The sequence below is a fragment of the Drosophila persimilis genome, unplaced genomic scaffold, assembly GCF_003286085.1.
Source record: "Drosophila persimilis strain 14011-0111.01,24,50 unplaced genomic scaffold, DperRS2 tig00000124-arrow-pilon, whole genome shotgun sequence".
Taxonomy (NCBI): domain Eukaryota; kingdom Metazoa; phylum Arthropoda; class Insecta; order Diptera; family Drosophilidae; genus Drosophila; species Drosophila persimilis.
Genome location: NW_020825294.1, coordinates 8,205,286 through 8,224,075, shown reverse-complemented (window position 1 = coordinate 8,224,075; position 18,790 = coordinate 8,205,286). Strand labels below are relative to the sequence as shown.

The 18,790-nt window shown below is 46.5% G+C and overlaps 3 protein-coding genes across 5 annotated transcripts in view; all 3 read right to left on the bottom strand.

Moving 5' to 3' along the window:
• LOC6596368 (transmembrane and TPR repeat-containing protein CG31690) overlaps nucleotides 1-4,067 on the bottom strand; it is a 49,151-nt gene extending 45,084 nt beyond the window's left edge. Inside the window, exon 1 of the mRNA XM_026987932.1 lies at nucleotides 4,015-4,067. Coding sequence (XP_026843733.1) covers nucleotides 4,015-4,028 — 14 coding nt within the window. The 5' untranslated portion in view covers nucleotides 4,029-4,067. The remainder of the gene's footprint in view (nucleotides 1-4,014) is intronic.
• A 1,638-nt stretch (nucleotides 4,068-5,705) lies between these two features.
• On the bottom strand, nucleotides 5,706-7,908 carry LOC6596367 (gustatory receptor 23a). 2 transcript variants are annotated; one of them, XM_026987925.1, is made up of 3 exons: nucleotides 7,033-7,908; nucleotides 5,849-6,007; nucleotides 5,706-5,789 (listed from the first exon to the last, which is right to left on the bottom strand). In XM_026987925.1, the coding sequence occupies exons 1-3, from the start codon at nucleotides 7,906-7,908 to the stop codon at nucleotides 5,706-5,708; spliced, it is 1,119 nt and encodes a 372-aa protein (XP_026843726.1). The 2 variants fall into 2 exon arrangements, with proteins under 2 accessions (XP_026843726.1, XP_026843727.1); XM_026987926.1 differs by lacking the exon at nucleotides 7,033-7,908 and adding an exon at nucleotides 6,067-6,927.
• A 5,010-nt stretch (nucleotides 7,909-12,918) lies between these two features.
• On the bottom strand, nucleotides 12,919-16,479 carry LOC6596366. Of its 2 annotated transcripts, XM_026987671.1 has the most exons (10): nucleotides 16,413-16,479; nucleotides 16,264-16,359; nucleotides 16,111-16,206; nucleotides 15,958-16,053; nucleotides 15,805-15,900; nucleotides 15,667-15,747; nucleotides 15,542-15,607; nucleotides 14,250-14,348; nucleotides 14,099-14,194; nucleotides 12,919-14,046 (listed from the first exon to the last, which is right to left on the bottom strand). In XM_026987671.1, the coding sequence occupies exons 1-10, from the start codon at nucleotides 16,454-16,456 to the stop codon at nucleotides 13,038-13,040; spliced, it is 1,779 nt and encodes a 592-aa protein (XP_026843472.1). In that variant the 5' UTR covers nucleotides 16,457-16,479; the 3' UTR covers nucleotides 12,919-13,037. The 2 variants fall into 2 exon arrangements, with proteins under 2 accessions (XP_026843472.1, XP_026843473.1); XM_026987672.1 differs by lacking the exons at nucleotides 15,542-15,607; nucleotides 15,667-15,747; nucleotides 15,805-15,900; ... (2 more) ...; nucleotides 16,264-16,359; nucleotides 16,413-16,479 and adding exons at nucleotides 14,406-14,501; nucleotides 14,559-14,654; nucleotides 14,712-14,801.
• Nucleotides 16,480-18,790: the final 2,311 nt, after the last annotated feature.

Below are 18,790 nucleotides of genomic sequence, written 5' to 3'. Positions count from 1 at the left end.
CCACCCCCAACCCCAATCCCAACACCACAACCCACCCTTAGGGGTAGAGCACAATCCTCCTCCAACTATCGCCGAGCGAGGACTGGCTCTTATGAAGTTCAACAAATTATTGTGAATGGGTTTTTTTTTTGTTTTTTTGTTTTTCGGGGTTGATTTGTATGCAGCGCTAAAAGCTTGAAAAATGTTTTACCCGCACGTGTTTCCTGCGCTTTGATAGAAGAACCCCCCAAACCCCCCCTTTGCAGGGACACTCGCCGACTCTCGCATTCGAAAGACATTATATAAATAAAATGGGAAAAATGGTAAAAGAAAAGCACAACAATGAAATGCCAACTCGGGCTAAGGGGCTCTCGGGCTGACTGCGACAGTTACATGGCAATCTGAGGCGTGGCTCTCCACCCCCCACCGAATGGGAGTCAGAAGTGAAGAGATTGGAGCTGCCCGTCCTCCGGAGAGGGTCTTCGTAGAACATGTGACTTCTTTAGAGAGAAAAAGCTGAACAAATTCTTGCCAATTTTAGACTCGCGGAGCAAAAAGAGCTGCGAACGGGAATGGAAGTTGGTTTTTCATGGAACTAGTGCTATATAGGATATAACCATACTATATATTTCTTAAAACTAGTACCTATAAAGCCTTAAGCCTTTGGCATGAAATAAGTAAAGCCTTTTCCTATAATTCTCAAAAATTAATTGGATTAATTTCTGCATAACTCGAGCAAATAAGAAATATTTCTTAGAAAATTACACAAAGGGCATGCAAGCTCTTACAATCTTTGATTTGATTTCTCTGGAATATTACATATTACTATTAAAAAGGTTTTTAAATAATTTCAAAACTACTAACCATAAAATCCCATTCTTAGGCGAAGGATTTGGGACATTATACCTCTAATGAATGACGAATCTACGGCCAGGCCATACAAGACTGATGTTTATGTTAGGATTCACATTTGGCTGGGGACTGCCTCACTCTTGGGGCGGGGTTGGGGGGCTAGGGGGGTGGCTCTTTGGGTGCTGTCTTCCTGTTAACTTTGCAGATTTCCCCGGCTGACGGCCTGCATTTGCTCCAAATTGAATCCTGCGAGAATGCGCGAGACAAACATCTAAATTGTCAACGTAATGCGACAAAATATTGAAGTCAGCAGACAAAGTCAGCTCTGGCTCTGGGTCCCAGCCACACCTGACACATCTTGTCCGTTTCTATCCCTATTCCTGTCACTAGCCGTGCTCCAGCTCCTGCTCCTGCTCCTGTTGCTGTGCTGGTTACCCGGGTTCCTGGATCTGTCGCCGTGCTGTGACTCAATTCAGCTCTGTGCGGAGCTTGCCAGGCACGAATTCAATTTCGCGTCCACAGATGCCATTCACCTTCGGCACGTACGACTATCAACGTCAACAAGTTAGCAGCGGGCGGATGCGATGCTCGTGGGCGTAGGGATACTGCTGAGGCGGGGTGGGGGGGCGTGGCGGGCCAAAGTGGAAAACAGCAGTCAGACAATACAATTGCTTCCTTGACTGCATCTGAGAGGCAGCGCGGACTCGCCGTCTCCAGCTAACGCTCCCCAGTGCTCCTGACATTTTATACTGAATTATTTATATAGTTTTCTTTACCTTTTTTTTTCCTCCCTTCCCTTCCCTTCCCTATTTTTGTGCTCTTTCTCGACTATCGCTCATTATTTTCTTTTGTCGTTGACTTCTCCATTTCTCCATTTTTATTGCTCGGCGTTGTCAACGAGCTTGCAATTTAAGCCGGATCCGTTTCGAGCCCGTGGCGTGGACAGTAATTAAATACATATACCCGGCGTATACCCGGCGTACACCCGGCGTACACCCGGCGTAAGCCCGGCGTATACCCGGCGTAAGCCCGGTATTGTGCGAATCTTTGATTACCTCTGAGATTTAGGGGGGGGGGGGGGGGGGGACCTGGGGCAAGAACCCCCTGAAAAAATAAAATATTACTGTGAAATATTTTCAAATTGTGGACACGGAAAAAGTTTCACTCGCCAAGACGACCCCGACCTCTACCCCGCCCCCGCCCCCGCCCCCGTCACCATCCCCTCCGCCATCCATATGGCCCCACATTTTGTTACTTCTTTGGTTTGCCCGTGGGAAATCTACTAACAGAAAATAAAAGTTTCTGGTCAAGTGAGTGCAAAAGTTTTAAGTGACGCACTTTTTCCCCTCACCCCACCCCTCCACACCCCAACCCACTCTATCCCTTTCCAGAGCCTCTCAGCCAGTGGCCAGGAGGGGGCTCCTTGTGGGGCCAGTGTCGGAGATTACTTTTGTCGTTCGAATTTGGCAGAGTGGAATTTTATTAGGCTTGACTTATGGGCCATCTGCCGCACACCGTACTCGTACTCGCATGTACATGTGTCCCAGCAAATGCTTGTAGTTGTTGATTAAACTCTACATGTGGGTGGGGAGGGGGGAGACATTAAGCTGTGAAATGATTGCTGCCAGAGAGGAATATATGAGTCTCCAAACACACTGGAGACAGCAGATGCCCTGGCAGACCGATCGCTGATGAAGGAAATACATTTATATGGGAAGGAAAGTTATCAATATTTGACTTTTGATTGGATTTTAGCAAAAGCATTCCAACATAGTCGTTGCTACAGAAGCTACAGTTCATATCGAAATATAGGGTTTGAGGAAATAATTAATATATTTTAATATCACTGCTGCGGTAGGACATTCCTTAGGCTCTCTAAACTTTTACCACCAATGCTAAAACCTTCAGAAAATCCTATAATTCATGACTTGTGGTAAGAGCTGAATGATTCCTGTGGGCTCTCCTCATTCTCAGGGAAAGGTACCTTCAAAGGCCCTGGAATAAGCCTGGCCCTCGGTCTAAATTGAATCCAGTTTCGAAAGCTTTTTTTCCAGGTATCCGTATCCCTTCTCTGAGCAGCCGGTGGAAGATGGATGGATGTGTGGCCAAGTGGCAAGTCGACGAGGAGATCCAGTGCCATAAACAAATTCGTAATTGCCTTGTAATGCCTTGTGTTGACAGGACTCCGACAGGCAGATAAGGTCCTAGGCTCAGCGAGAGAGCTATGAAGGCTGCAAATTAGCATAAAACTTCAATTTCGCTTTCGCACATCGCACGTCCGTTGCAGCAAGGGGCTTGGTGGGGGAGGGGAGAGGGGAGACAGGGGGAGTACCATATTTTCCAACGAACAAACAAATCGCAATAGATTGCGATTGCCAACTATAAACCAGGCGGGCGGCAGGATTTGCGGCCGGAGACGACACTCCCACACATACTCGTGTGTATGGATACCGATACTCCTGCATTAATTAGTAATTTATTCTAACTTTTACGGCTTGGCCGTGCCCGGGGCCCGGGCACAATGGAGTGTGTAAGTACGGGCTCCGGGCGAGTCGCACGACTATATGGAGTGTAAATGAACTTTTTGTGCATTTGACTAATTTCATTTCAAAGTTGTGTTCGTCTGTTCAAATTTTATGAATATTTAAAAACTTTCGGCCCCAAAAATGATTCCCAGCCTGTGGCTGTGTGAGAAGACAAAGCAGCCTTCGAATTGAAAATTCATCAAAAAAGTTGAACACTTTGTAAAGTGGATAAAATATTCATGCATGCAAGTTTATATTAGTCGAAAAGTTGGATTGGCTAATAATTCACTAAAAACCAATTAGACCGCTCTTAGCACACCTCGCTTTGCTGTGCAGAAATTTCCAACCGCCCGAGCACTTAAAAGCAATGAAAAGTCGACGAGACTTGCTTTCGATCAAAAGTGATTTTGATTTTGGTATTTTACCCACTAAAGACCCATTAAAAATTACTTGAAAGGTTAGTACATTTTACTCTAGTTGTGACTGGAAGGGGTTTGAACGTACAACCAGGGGGATTGACAGGCTTCTAGGTGATGGATCATTGGTTGAAGATCATGGGAATGGCTTATCCAACCTGCTTTCTAACATCTTGAGGGATTTCGCTGATCTGCCCTCTTCTTAATCATAAATATTATAAATAAATTAGGAATAGGCTTACAGTATGGGTAACATTTCCAGAGCACTCCATGCCAGTTATTCCGAGACTTCTGTATGGTTTCTAGATATGGTCCTGAAAGAAGTAGAATATTAGAGGTATTAAAAATAATATCAGCCTAAGCGATTCTCATCTTTTTAAATATAGTAATCGATTCGTAGAACAGAGGGGTTTTTGTACTGACTAAAAATTGAATAAAATTATAGTCTTAAGAACAAGCCAAGCTTATGGAACCCCCTCCAACGATTACCTAGAAGTAGCCGTTTCCCATAATTTCAAATATAATTACCGATTCGTAGAACCAAGGGGTTCCCTTATTGTCTCAAAATTGAATTAAATTATAGTCCCAAGAACAGGCCAGGCTTATGGAACCCCCTCCAACGAGTTCCTAGAAGTAGTCCTTTCTCATAATTTCGAATATACATACCTAATTATCCATTCGTAGAACCGAGGTGTTCTCGTATGGTCTAAAAATTAAATTGGACCCCCAAGAACAGGCCAGGCCTATAGAACCCCCTTCCAACGAGTACCTAGAAGTAGTCGCTAGCTGGCTAAAACGAGTGCTAATCGAGGAGCCTCATAAATATTTATAGGCGACTGTTTCAGTTGTTATATGTTAATTTGGGCCACAAGTGCCGGCACAGTTACATCTCGAGCATCTTGAGCATCTGCCAGTGTGGTAAATAATATTTACATGCCTCGGCATTTGCATAGCTAACGACAAAAACTGCTCTTCGGGCTGGGGCCGCTCGAACACATGCGGAAAACCTAACCCGAACCCGAACCAGAACAGTTCCAACACCAGTTTACACAAATTAATGCGAACTCGCACGTGTTAATTCAAGGATGTGCTCCTGCCTCTGCCTCTGCCCCTGCCTCTGCTGGAGCTGCTTTATCCCTTCCATGGTATTCGGCATGAATTTGCATATTAGAAAAAGTTTTCTGCTTGTGAAATGTCAGTTTAATATGCGTGAAGTAGTTCTGCCCGCCTCCTCCTTGTAAAATGCGCTTAAGAAAGCGAAGATAAAACTTTGCGCAATCTAACTTTTGGCCCAGCCATACCCACACCCGGCCCCGACTCCGACTCCGACCCGGACTGGGGACTGGGGACTGCGGCGTGGGCGGCATAAATAATTAGGGCCACAGAGGCAACTATGACAAAGCTAGTCGGCATCGCGATGTTCCTGCCGCTTCCCAACACTGCTCTGGGATGGATTGTTTAAGTTTGTCTGATTTCAGTGACGTGTGGTATGCCCTGCCATGAGGGATGTGTGCAAATAACTTTTATAATTGATTAGGAACTTATGATAACGTTTCATTTTTGCTTATTCCGGCACTCTTGGTGTCTCTTAGTGTTTTACAACACTGCTCGCTCGAGGATTGTTTGTTTAAGCTTTTCTGCTTTCAATGCTTGTGGGATGTATGCAAATAGTTCTTAAATTTGATTACAAACTTAGCCTAACATTTAGTTTTTATAGAGAGAGGATATGGGATAGACGGAGTGCAGGAATATATTGTATAGATTAGCTTAATCATAAGATATATATTTATATATTATCAGAGTTCAGCGGGAACTCATAAACGTATTTTTTCTAATCATATAAGCATGTGCTCATCTTATTCATTTCAGGCTTGCCATCCCACAATTACCAAACGATTGTACGCGGAATCCAGCATCGCTGATCTGCTATCCACTACCCCGAATACGCATTGGCACTCCTCTCCGCAAACATGAACTGTATGAGAATGACCAAGTAAGTGACGACGGCTGCAAACATCTGAAAAGGATCGATTGAAGCCTCATCACTCCCCCACTCGATGGCGGCCATTCGCTTACACTACTCAGTAGATGCAGATTGAGGCTGAAGAAGTCCTTGGCGGTGACCACAAAGCGCTGGTGCAGCGTCTGCAGGGAGAACTCACTGACCAGATGGTTGTAGCGCCTGCTGCCCAGGGGCTTCACCAGCTTGGAGATGAGACAACCGATCTCGCGACCCTGGAACGATGATGTTAGGAAAGTAAGTAGACGGAGGAGTCGGGAGGATAGAGCCTCACAAGGTTGTAGCTCTGCTGGCAGTGCCAACAGGCTGCCGACATCTGAAGAGCCACATTGACGATGAAGCCCAAGTTCTGCAAGATGGGATACAGCCTAGAGGGCGTGGTCCGCAAATCGATGAACAGCCAGTAGGCGTTGCACACGAACCCCGCGAAGAAAACAATGAAGATGATCAGCAGACTGCCGCCGTATCTCTCGTTGATCCGGGAGTACAAATGGTAGAGCTCGTTGTAGCGCCGCTTCAGGTCAACTAACCGAGCCGTCTGATGGTCCAGATACATGGCCTGCAGCTTGCTCTGGGGCCAGCTGCAAGCCAGCTCCCGGGCCAGAGCCTGCAGCTGGCGGCGGGCCAGGCGAACGCGAAGGTTCACATACATGACCTGTGCGATGAAGGCTATGATCTGGAACTGCAGGCCCAGGAAGCTGGGCAGTGTCTTCCAGTAATACGAGATCACTCTCTCCGAGAACTTGTCCAAATTGGAGCACACCAAGTACTGAGCTCCAAGGATGGGCACCAGGAGGCCCACTACAGTGACACTCACCACAGGATCACAGCACTCGAGCGAGTCATAGTCGTCCTGCTGCAGGAAGGTGTTCGTCACGATAATGGCATGCGACCCGGTCTCACACACGAGCAGGACATATCGCAGGACACAGTCCAGATCGCAGTCCTCGGTCCGGGTGGCTCTGTGCACAGTCAGGGCCCAAATCGCCGTGTACCAGCACAGCCAGCCGCCGAACTGAAGCCACTGGACAGGCCGACTGTGTCGCCTGGAGCTGAGGCCAAGGGCGGAGAGCGTCAGGTGGAAAAACCTGAGGACCACTCGCGCGAAAGCTTGCTTCCTGCTCAAGGGAAACATGACTACTGAGACGAGTCAAGCCCTTGGCCAGGCACTCAAGTGGTGTACAAATCCGATCCATCATTGTCAGTGTTAATTGGTAGAGACTACAAGCTGTGTACTTACATTTTCGGCCCCCGCATCGCCGTACCAGGAGAGAGTGGCTATGGGCGTGCCAAAGTCCACGGCGGTGGCTCCGTTGAAGGTGAGGATCAAGAGGTTCTGCTCCTCGTACAGTCCCGTGATCATCCAGTAGGCGTTGGTCACAAACTCGAAGCTGGTCGCCAGGTGCAGCCCCAGCATGCCCCAGCCGTAGCAGTCGCTGAGCACCTCGTAGCACTCGAAGATGCGTTGGTAGGTCTTCCGGAGGGTCTGCAGCTGGGCCCACTCTTGGACGCCGTACGGCTGCCAGAGATCGTTGCCCGCGGCCAGGGCGAGCAGGGAGCGGCGCAGCTGGAGCGAGCGATGGTTGAGATCCATCACGTGCTGCACCAGCTGCACGTATCGGAGGCGGAGCAGCCACATGAGCGGCAGGGAGACCAAGAACACTGGCGATATCATTGTCCCGACTTCGGCGCTGATCAGGACTCTCACCAGATCGCAGGCGAACTGGGTCCCAATCAGCGGCAGCAGGTACGCGGCTTGGCGTCCTCGTCCGAACCTCCCGAGGCGCTGCAGCTGGAGCTGCGACTGGAAGCGCAGGTCTTCCAGCTGTCTGTGGGTCTTCTGCTTCAGCACGCTCTCCAGGAGGAGCAGCAGACCCAAAATGGTGCTGCCCATGAAGAGCATGGTGCCCACGACATTGCCCACACTCTCCGTGGCCACCGACCAGAAGCCGATGCCGATTGACAGCAGGTATACGAGGTACACAATCCAACAGCAGCGAATCGCCAAGGACAGCAGCAGCGAGCAGAGCTGGGAGCTGGGCGGCAGCGGCACTAGCCCCATTAGCCAGAACACTCCGGCCAGACAACGTCGCGTGAGACACTCGAATGAGTTCATACTGCAGTCAGAACTCTAAGTGATTGTTGTGAAAGGCACTCGAGGCATTCGGGGCAACTATTCATCAGTGGAACGATTGTACCTGTCATGTCGGAGTGGGTTCTAGGTTCCATTTATAATTATTAAGTGACTCAGCTGAAACTCAGTAAAGCTGGAGTCCCCTCTGATCAAATACGGCAGATAGGTCGTGGCATTGATGAAGACATCCATCACCTGCACCCGGTCGCATATCCCAGTGAAAGTTGCCAATAGGAAGGGTGAGTTTTTGTGCATGGTGTTCCCACTAATTCTGGATATTTATGCAGTTTTCTATCAACTAGCCTTACTGCTCAAAGGCCTAGCAAATTTACGGAGTAGAAAATGATTCTCTGGTGCTCGATGGCTAGATGGGGTAGATCTTCCCATAAGATTCCGGCTTAAATCGATTGAATCGATCGCTGGCTAGGTCAAGGAGTGGTAAATCGAAGAGACAGGCTCCCAACTTGTCCATGAGCCGCCCGGAATACGACAGTAAAGAGCACTGAGGTTACCCTAAACCGTGGAGTGTGGGGTATCTGAAGTATCATAAAAAGACGCTTGTTGTGGGACATCTTCCTTGCCTCGCCCAGATGTGTTGGACTGCGCCGAAAGCCACACCATGGAATCTTTGGAGTAAAAATGTTCATCGCCAAAGCTTCTAAGGACTAGGCGACTCAGTTGAAGTTCTCGATTAGGTACCTATTGAAATACAGAGAGAACTGTGGGCTGAGCAGTCGTAAGGTGACCACGAGGACCATAGGCAGGGCAACAATCCCGTGGAGCTTCCTGAAGGTAGTACCTGCCAATGTAGTAGCGGTGGCTTGGACATAAGGAATCTCTTTATCCAGCGGAAACCTTTTTCAAACTTTGGGAAATGCAATACACTTCCAGCAGATGTGATACCTTTGCAACAGATCGAGAAAACACCAAAATCCTTGTAGAAATAATTGGAAAACTCCTTTCAAAAATAGTTTTGTAATATTTTTGTTTCCTTCGAGGGTCGAAGCACCCATGCGGCCTTCGCCGAACAACTGATGCCGCACTTGATATCGCGCATACGCAGTGGTAGCCAGACCACTAATGAAAGTAATTAACACATTAATAAATGAATGGAACACCAAGTCAATCGATTAATGTAAATGCAAATTAGATAAATGCGTCTGTGAATACATTTCGAGCTAATCCATGGATTAGCCCAGCATTCGCTGGTTTTTCCTGTGGAAAATCCAGGTTGAAACGCAATTTACCATTATATTATCCGCACAAAGCGGCATTATGGTAAAAGCTTGTTTCCTTTTTCACATGCATATTATGTGCTCCCCTTTGGCATTAGTGGCGCCATTAAATTTTGGCCAGCTGCCAGGGAGACTTCTCTAAGCCCTAAAATAATGCCTGCCGAAAATTATTCCCACATATTGGTCACGTTTCCGAGTTCTTGCCATAATTGGCATAAGCAGAAAAGTCTTTTTGTTTAGAGCAAAATGAGTACTAGAAGAGGGGGCCGGGGCCGGGGCCGGGGGCCTGGGTCCTGGGGCCGACGTGATGTCAAAAAGTTGTTTCAATTTAATTTGACTTTGATCGCCAGCTGACGCAGATGTCAGGCCTGATGACATGTGCCCTGTGCCTGTGCCCCCCTGGTGCTCCACCACATGCGAAAAGCAATACAGCAATATCTGAGAGGGGACGAACATGTCTCTGTTCTGTTTATGGATTTACATCAGCGCAAGCTGTGGCCCCATGGCCGGCGAGTCGACTCTCCAACGATATTGTAATTGAAATCGATGATTTTCCATGGAAATTGTATTAACAGATGAACAGTTTTTATTATAATAACTTTTATGGTAGCCCACTTTGCTTTTAGGAACACTAAAAAGTAATTTGTTTTGACACTTGAGAACTTTCCGTTTTTATGGGCAGCAAAGAGCACTCTTTCGCCCCATAAACATTAGTGAATATTATATGTATCTTTTTTATTTGCGCGCATGGAGTCTTTAAAATGTGAATACTTATGAGCACGGGATGGGACATGGGACATGGGACATGGGGCAAAAGTTTCGTATCGTGTTCATAGATGGCTCTGACGAGTCTGCGTGTTTTATTGCCCAAGGAGCAGGGAAGTGGCCGAGAACTTCATAAATCACAGAAGTTTGTTTTTGGCCATGAAAAGGCTTACGGGGGTTTATCAAAATGAAAATTTATTGGCGCTTTGAATTTTAGATTTATGTATTCGCCCCCAATCCGAAGGATACGACTATTGACAGAGGACGAGGACGAGAACTTGTTCTGCCCGGCATGTGCCGAAGAAAATTTCCAATAATCATTGCCTGGATTCTAGCAATTCTCTTGCTCGTCTCTAGGCCTAATTGCCAATTTTCCACAGAATGGAACAGGGAAAAAGTCCGTATAATTGCGAAAATCTCTTTCGATGTTTGCTATTGTTGTTGTTGCAGGTTAACAAATTGTCTGTGGTATGGACACCTGTAATCAAATCTGGGAATCGGCCAAGCTGTGTATTGTTCCCACAGTTTTCTAGATTTGTAGGTTCATAAAAAACGAGAGTGAACGTTTGGAGCCAATGCTCTTTCCTTATATGATTTATGGAACTCTTTTAATATATTCAATACATCTCTCTTCCTCTGTCTTTTGGTATTGATTTGGTTGGGTTCTCCTGCGGGGAAGGTGCTTTTTTGGTAGGACAGCCAACGCAGACCGCGATCTCTTTCAATTGTGCTCTCCTTCGTCATGAGCATTGTGAGAAAGAGAGACACCAGGACCGTTCTAATGCTTATTCCTGCACTCCGTTTATCTGTTCCCACAGCAATACCAAGCGCTTCCCTCCGCCAGTTTTCGCCGGTTTGTCATGAGGGTGCCACAGATTTTCATCCTTTGTGGAGGCCCTGTGGAAGGGCTGGCAAGATTTTGAGAAAAAACTTGATTCAGTGTGATATCTCAGGAGACTGGGTGCAAAATTCGGTCGCTCTAGCGTTGATAGTCTCTGAGATATAGACACTCACCAAGACTGAAAGACGGCCGGGTGGACAGATGTACAGAGAGACATATCTCTGTGGAATCGGCTATAGATGCTTATCGATTACACAATACAAACACTTTTTGATGTTACACACATCTACATAAAACTAAAATATACCCATTCTTGACGTATCGGTGATGGAGTTCACATATGGGACAAAAACCAGAATTAGTTGGCTTCAAGACCCAACAAAATCGTTTGATATATTTAGATCCTTTTTGGGCCCTCTTGTCCGGGCTGATTAAAACCTTTACTGCAGAACAGAGGAGCAAACGGGAGTCCAATATGCACACGGAATAATTTATTTGGTCTTTCGTTTTTCAAAGCAAACATATTTGCGGCACGGTACTGAGGATTGCAGCTGCAGCTCCTGGAGTGGGATTAATTTTCATTTAAATTCCGGCTTGTTAAATATGCAAAAAGTCTTTCAGGCTGTGGGCCAGCCAGCCCGTTGATGGTTAACGAACCAGTTTGCCACTCTGAGCAGTTATTAAAATTGCAAAAGTCCATTTGCGACACCTTTTGTGGGCGAGGTTAACCGCCAGAAGACAGTTGCCACTGTTTTAAAATCTTTATGGGAGATTTTCCTTTTTTCCCTCCAGAAAGTGGTCAGGTTTTTCCCCTGAATGTTTGTGGGGAGAATTTCGGATTCAATAAGGCTGCCCCTCACGTTTATGCAGTCGGTGTGCACTTATAAATGCGAAAACAGTCAGTATGCCAGTGCCCCCCGGCCAGAGTTGCCTAATCTTCAAAGGCAGCCGCAACCCTTTTCGTTGGCCGGCAAGCTGGATAATTTGTAGCTTTGAAGCAAAAAGTCCTTGGGCAAAAATGCATAATTCATGGAACGTACCTCCCCTCCCTCCCTCTCTGTTTTCATCTCCTTTCTTAAACTTTGATGGTGCAACTTTTTAATCGGATTCCCCGGATTCCATGGCTCGATTGCCACAACATCAGCTCATCGCCATCGATTTATGCATCATATCTGTAGTTTTTCCCCCTTTCTGGTGGCTTTTTCCCAGCTCATTTTTGGCCAATAAGTGCCCGGGGGCAACCAAGTTTAGAACCTCAATTTGAAAGAGATAAAGCCGTTGGATTTTTTGGTTCATTTGTAATGTGTATCTCGGTGATATCCAAAGGCACTTTATACGAGTAGTTCTTTGCTGGGGGCCACTTTCGGCAACTTCTGAGTGAAATTGTGCACTCACTCGAGGACTTAATGAAGAAATATATAGTGATTGTCTTTTTATAGAGTCAAAAATCCACTCTCTTTTTTCCATTCATATATTTTAGGAGCTTTTAGGGCAGTAGGATCATCGCTTTTTCTGAACTGCTGCCATAGGAAGAGTCTTTTGTTTGGAGCATCTAAAACACCATTTAGTTCTAGCTCTAGATCGCTTGAAAGTGGACCATGAGTCTCAGGGAAGACCCATTCGGATGAGCGGAAACCATAATATTGAAAAATGTAACTCCAGTAATTACGCATAGCAGATTTGTGAATACAAAAAATGGGACTTCCTGTCACAGTTTTATGCGGAAAGTTCAGAGCCATTCGGGTAGGTGCTCTCAGCACGTCGGAAATGTATTCGAGGTCTTCCCTCCTGCAACTTGTTCCGCATAATGTGACATCCTGCCTGGAAAGTTGCGGCAAGTATGCGAAAATGTTTCGTTATTTATGTATGCGCCTGTTGCAGCTCGGTTCCCGGGTTCCCAGTTGCCACCCAGTAACCAGCGGCAACTTCTCCAGCAATTTGTTTGTTGTTCTGTGTGTTTGGGCGCAACTTTGGCCGGGTGATGTCTGAGGCGACTCCGGGCCTGGACCAGGCCTAGCCGTATCCTATAGTGCTGCTCGGTGGTCGGTAGAGCAGCTGTAGCTGGATGTAGCTGGAGCAGCTGGCTGGTAAATAAATCACGTATTTAAACAAGTTTCACAACTCGAAAGTGTAAACAGTGCACGTGCGGAACTTTGGTTTATGACAAATGTTCACGGTATTTCAGAGCACAAAAATGAAATTAAACAAAACAAACGAGACCCCAACCGATGATCGGGAAGCAGGAGAGCGGCTGGGTGCGGAGGGGTATTCTAGGAGTAGAGGAGCTTGCCCTCCTTGTCCTGCTCGAGCCTGTGCTCCCACAACAGCTTGAAGGAGACGTCGCCGCAGACGCGACCCTGCTTCTCGGACTGCTTGGTGGATCCGTCCTTGCACTGGGCCAGGATCGGCAGGAGGGCAGCGATGGCGGCCCGGGTTTCCGAGTGCTTGGTCGAGTGCAGGACCAGGACGAAGCCGCTGGGAAAGATAGCAAAGACTATGTTCTCCCCCTCGATGGTGTAGGTGATAAAGGGCCGAGCGCGACAGTTGCGGGTCACCTTCGTGGGATGCTGCTCGTACAGACGGTCCAGGTCCAGGCTGAAGGGCATGCAGAAGGAGGCGTGGACGATGTTCCGACTGAGGTTCTTCACGTTCACCTTGAAGTCCAACTCCTCCACCATCCGCACCACCTTGAACAGACAGATCCGAGCCGACTCGGCGGTCAATGCGGTGGACACCATCTTGCCGCCCGAATAGATCTTGACCAGGCCAGTGGGATTGACGGTGCGGACCGAGACCGAGGGATGGCAGCCCGGATCGTAGCAGGAGTCAGAGATCAGGATGCACAGCTCGAAGATGTTGAACCGGCAGATCATCTCGATCACACAGCTGAAGGGTCTGTACAGCAGCTGCAGGTGCTTTTCCACCGCACTCAGCTTGCCCACGTCCTCAAAGATATTCTCGTAATTAATATCCACGTGAGGCTTTACGGGTTCGTCCTCCTCCGAGCTGGAGTCCCACATAAACACGGGAAGCTGTCCGGAGCGATAAGAGTTCGACCCCACTTGCTTTTTGACCTTCTCCGACTCACTGGCGACAGTCTTATGGTTTTGTCGACCCGTGAGCAGGTCCCACGTATCGACAGGCTCCTCAATATTGGGCACTTGCTCTTCAACTTCAGGTCCCTTATCATCTGTGTCAACAGTCTTGGGCTCCACGAATGTATCCGCAACAGATGTGTCTTTCTGTGGTGACTGTTCTACGCATTCCTCCGCCTCGGCCCTGGATAAATTAGACTAAGGAAAGGGAAAGAAAAGTATCTTGGAGAACTCACTTCCTACTACAGTCGATCTCTAGGGAGTCATCGATAGCCATCTGGGTCGTCAAATACGTTTTGCACTCCTGAGACCCAGTTTTCTCAGCCTCATTCCTGAAAAGAGGTCCGTGGGTCACACCCGAATATGATCGTACCTTGTAGAACTTACTCCACATCCACAACGATCTTAGAAGTGTCACTTATCTGGTCCGTCTGGGGCGCTGTATCAGATATGACCTCGTGAGACCCACCTTTCTCAGCTCCATCCCTGAAAATAGTACAGTAAGTGCAAGAAAAACGAGTGTACCTTGCAAGGAGAACTTACTTCGCATCAACAACGGTCGAAGGACTATCACCTATAGCCATCTTCGACGTTACATCAGATATAGAATCTTCAGATAAACTTTTTTCAGCCTCATCTCTGGAAAAAGTACAGTAGGTACAAGAAATATGAGTGTACCTTGCAAGGAGAACTTACTTCGCATCAACAACGATCGAAGGAGTAACACTTATAGCCATCTTAGACATTATATCAGATATAGAATCTTCAGATAAACTTTTTTCAGCCTCATCTCTGGGAAAAGTACAGTAGGTACAAGAAATATGAGTGTACCTTGCAAGGAGAACTTACTTCGCACCAACAACGATCGTAGGAGTAACACTTATAGCCATCTTAGACATTATATCAGATATAGAATCTTCAGATAAACTTTTTTCAGCCTCATCTCTGGGAAAAGTACAGTAGGTACAAGAAATATGAGTGTACCTTGCAAGGAGAACTTACTTCGCATCAACAACGATCGTAGCAGTAACACTTATAGCCATCTTAGACATTATATCAGATATAGAATCTTCAGATAACCTTTTTTCAGCCTCATCTCTGGAAAAGGTACAGTAGGTACAAGAAAAATGAGTGTATCTTGCAAGGGGAACTTACCTCGCATCAACAACGATCGTAGAAGTATCACCTATATCCATGTGGATCGTCATATCAGCCTCATCGCTGAAAACAGTACAGTAGGTACAAGACATTCTGAGGCACGAGTGTCTTGTAATACTTACTTCTCATGGGTGTCTCCTATAGCCATCTTGGACAGCATATGAGATATAGAGTCTTGAAATAAACTTTTTCCAGCCTCATCTCTGAAAAAGTACAGTAGGTACAAGAAATATGAGTGTACCTTGCAAGGAGAACTTACTTCGCATCAACAACGATCGTAGAAGTATCATCTATATCCATGTGGATCGTCATATCAGCCTCATCGCTGAAAACAGTACAGTAGGTACAAGACATTCTGAGGCACGAGTATCTTGTAATACTTACTTCTCATGGGTGTCTCCTATAGCCATCTTGGACAGCATATGAGATATAGAGTCTTCAAATAAACTTTTTCCAGCCTCATCTCTAAAAAAGTACAGTAGGTACAAGAAATATGAGTGTACCTTGCAAGGAGAACTTACTTCGCATCAACAACGATCGTAGAAGTATCATCTATATCCATGTGGATCGTCATATCAGCCTCATCGCTGAAAACAGTACAGTAGGTACAAGACATTCTGAGGCACGAGTGTCTTGTAATACTTACTTCTCATGGGTGTCTCCTATAGCCATCTTGGACAGCATGTCAGATATAGAGTTTTCAAGTAAACTTTTTCCAGCCTCATCTCTGGAAAAAGTACAGTAGGTACAAGATATATGAGTGTGCCTTGCAAGGGGAACTTACCTCGCATCAACAACGATAGTAGGAGTATCAGTTATAGCCATCTTAGACGTTATATCAGATGTAAACTCTTCATATAAACTTTTCTCAGCCTCATCTCTGGAAAAAGTACAGTAGGTACAAGATATATGAGTGTGCCTTGCAAGGGGAACTTACCTCGCATCAACAACGATCGTAGTAGTATCAGTTATAGCCATCTTAGACGTTATATCAGATGTAAACTCTTCATATAAACTTTTCTCAGCCTCATCTCTGGAAAAAGTACAGTAGGTACAAGATATATGAGTGTGCCTTGCAAGGGGAACTTACCTCGCATCAACAACGATAGTAGGAGTATCAGTTATAGCCATCTTAGACGTTATATCAGATGTACACTCTTCATATAAACTTTTCTCAGCCTCATCTCTGGAAAAAGTACAGCAGGTACAAGATATATGAGTGCGCCTTGCAAGGGGAACTTACCTCGCATCCACAACGATCTTGGGATTATCGCTTATAGCCGTCTGGGACATCATATCAGATATGGGGTCTTCAGATAAACTTTTCTCAGCCTCACTCCTGAAAACAGGGTCGTGGCTATAACGAATACTACGCTCACTTGGAGAACTTACTTCGAATCAGTGGCGACGATCTTCTGGGTGTTACTTTTATCCATCTGAGATCACTTGAAGGGGCAGTTTATTCAACAGAAAGTATTTGCTTTCGCTTGAAATTTTATTTCATTTAATCTGACTATTCCGAGTATTCCGATATGGACTAAATACAGTATTGTGACGTAAAAGGCAACTCCTTAGTCGGGAGTTGAGTAATTGCTTTTCACATTTGGTGCTCGAAAAATGGCAGTTAGCCACAAAATCTGGGTGGCAAGGACACGACAAACTGCAACAAATTGTTGCAACAGCAACAAAGGAAGAGTCAGATAACGGGAGACCATCGAAAGCCATTTCAGTCAACTTATGCGCTTGTCAAGCTTATATTTACACACAGTTGACCATATTTTATGTCGATTCCGGTTATGAAATTTACAGAGCTGTCAGAAAGAGTTCGGCGACATTTTAGTAAATATTGAAATTTAATCAAGTAAAGTGCAACGCACACAGAGGCACAGGCACACACATACACGTATAGCAGGCCGGGACAGGGACAGGGACCGGGACCGGGACCGATATGAACACGTCCACCCTCAGACACCTGTCACCGTCGTCGCTTGGCATTACGTATACTCGTGCCTCCTACTCCTACTCGTACGAGGACCAGCTCCAGCACCAGGATGGTGCTTCCTTTCTCTGTGCTTCTGTGTGTGCGAGGTTGCACAATGGCTGTGCCAGTGTGTGGGTGTTTGTCGGAGTCAACAATCAATTGAATCGATTTCATTTTACAAATTGCGTTGAATTTTGTGGTGCAGCCACCACCAGCTGCAATTGACGGGGTAGCCAGTGGCAACAATAACGAGCCCTGGATGGCTTACATCGGCAGGGCATGCAGATGGACTGGGACGGTCTCGTGTGGACTGATTTTGATGATCAATTGCTACATGCAACAGCTTCTAATTGGAAGTAACCCCCAGCTGCCGGCCCAAGACACACAGATGAATGGAAGAATATCGATTGAGCTACCCTTTTGGGAACGGCCCGGCCCGGACCGGCCCGGGCTATGGCCTAAAAATACCCATTCAATAAACTCAATTTAAAGTGCGAATATTGTTTCCTTGTGCCAGACCCGAAAACCCATTTGTCATACATGGAATTGCAATTTAGAGCCGGAGCCAGACCCGTACCCGGCCGCATAATGCCCATGCTTAAATCGATTATATACTATTACGGCAGACGCCTACGCAGCCCGCAATTAATATGCTTTTTGGATTTGTCCATTGCCATTCCCATTTCCATTCCCGTTTGGGGTTTTGGGGGTCTGTGAGTGCCGCGCTGCATCTGCAATTTTGTGCGGCTGTAATTAAAAGTTGTGGCGCCAACTGTGTCCAGGATCCGCGCACCCCCCCAACCCCACACTTATTTTAATTCAAATTGAAGTGGCGTTTCAGTGAGGGGCCAAGTAATTAGAACATACATAGGAGTACTCGAACACTCGTAAAGAGGAACTGGAATCGAAGCTCTGCCCCAAGCCAAATTACATTTGGCGAGTCCGATGAACAATCGGAGATAAGTGCAGGCAGGCAGGCAGGCGGGCAGGCATGAAATATAGCAAATAAAGCACTCCCCCCCACTGTGGCTGGGACCTGGCTGGGGCCTGTGGTGGTGCATGGCCCCTCCTCTCCGTTCAAATAAAATGTCGCCGGCACGCAATGTTTTCATTTAGCTAATAGTCATTAGGCCAAGCGACGAGTAACAATTCGAATAATTACAATTCCTTTGTGGCGGCCGTAAAGAGGAACACCGGAAGGGGCTGCGATTGGGACCACCTCTGAGGGAGGGGCGGGGGGGACGACGACGGGGGTCATGTAATCATTTTGTGGCCCCCTTTTTTAGAAAATTGATTAACACCCGCGCTGGGGCAGATAGAGCACGCTTTAACCCGGGAGTCTCGAGTCTCGAGCCCCATCCGTGGGCAACTTTTTCGTTCTCCTTTCGACTGCGGAGGTCTTCAATCCGATTGACACATTAATAAATGTGTTGCCCATGCAACTGACAGTTTTTCCTCCATTCCTCCATTCCATTTTCCTTCCTTTGGTTTCCTCGAAACAGAGTGTTAAGTGCATTGGAAAGTTCTTTGCCACTTCTTTTGTTTTTTTTTTTTTTTTTTGCATGAACTTTCCTTCTTTTTTCCACGCATGGTCATCCACCAGCATTGGAAAGTTCTTTGCCACTTCTTTTGTTTTTTTTTTTTTTTTTTGCATGAACTTTCCTTCTTTTTTCCACGCATGGTCATCCACCAGGAACTTGGCAACTCTGCCGCTGTCGTCGCTGTTGCTGAAGGTGTTCATGCGTGCCAAGAAATCAATAGAAAAAGTTTGAAATTACAAAATTGGAAA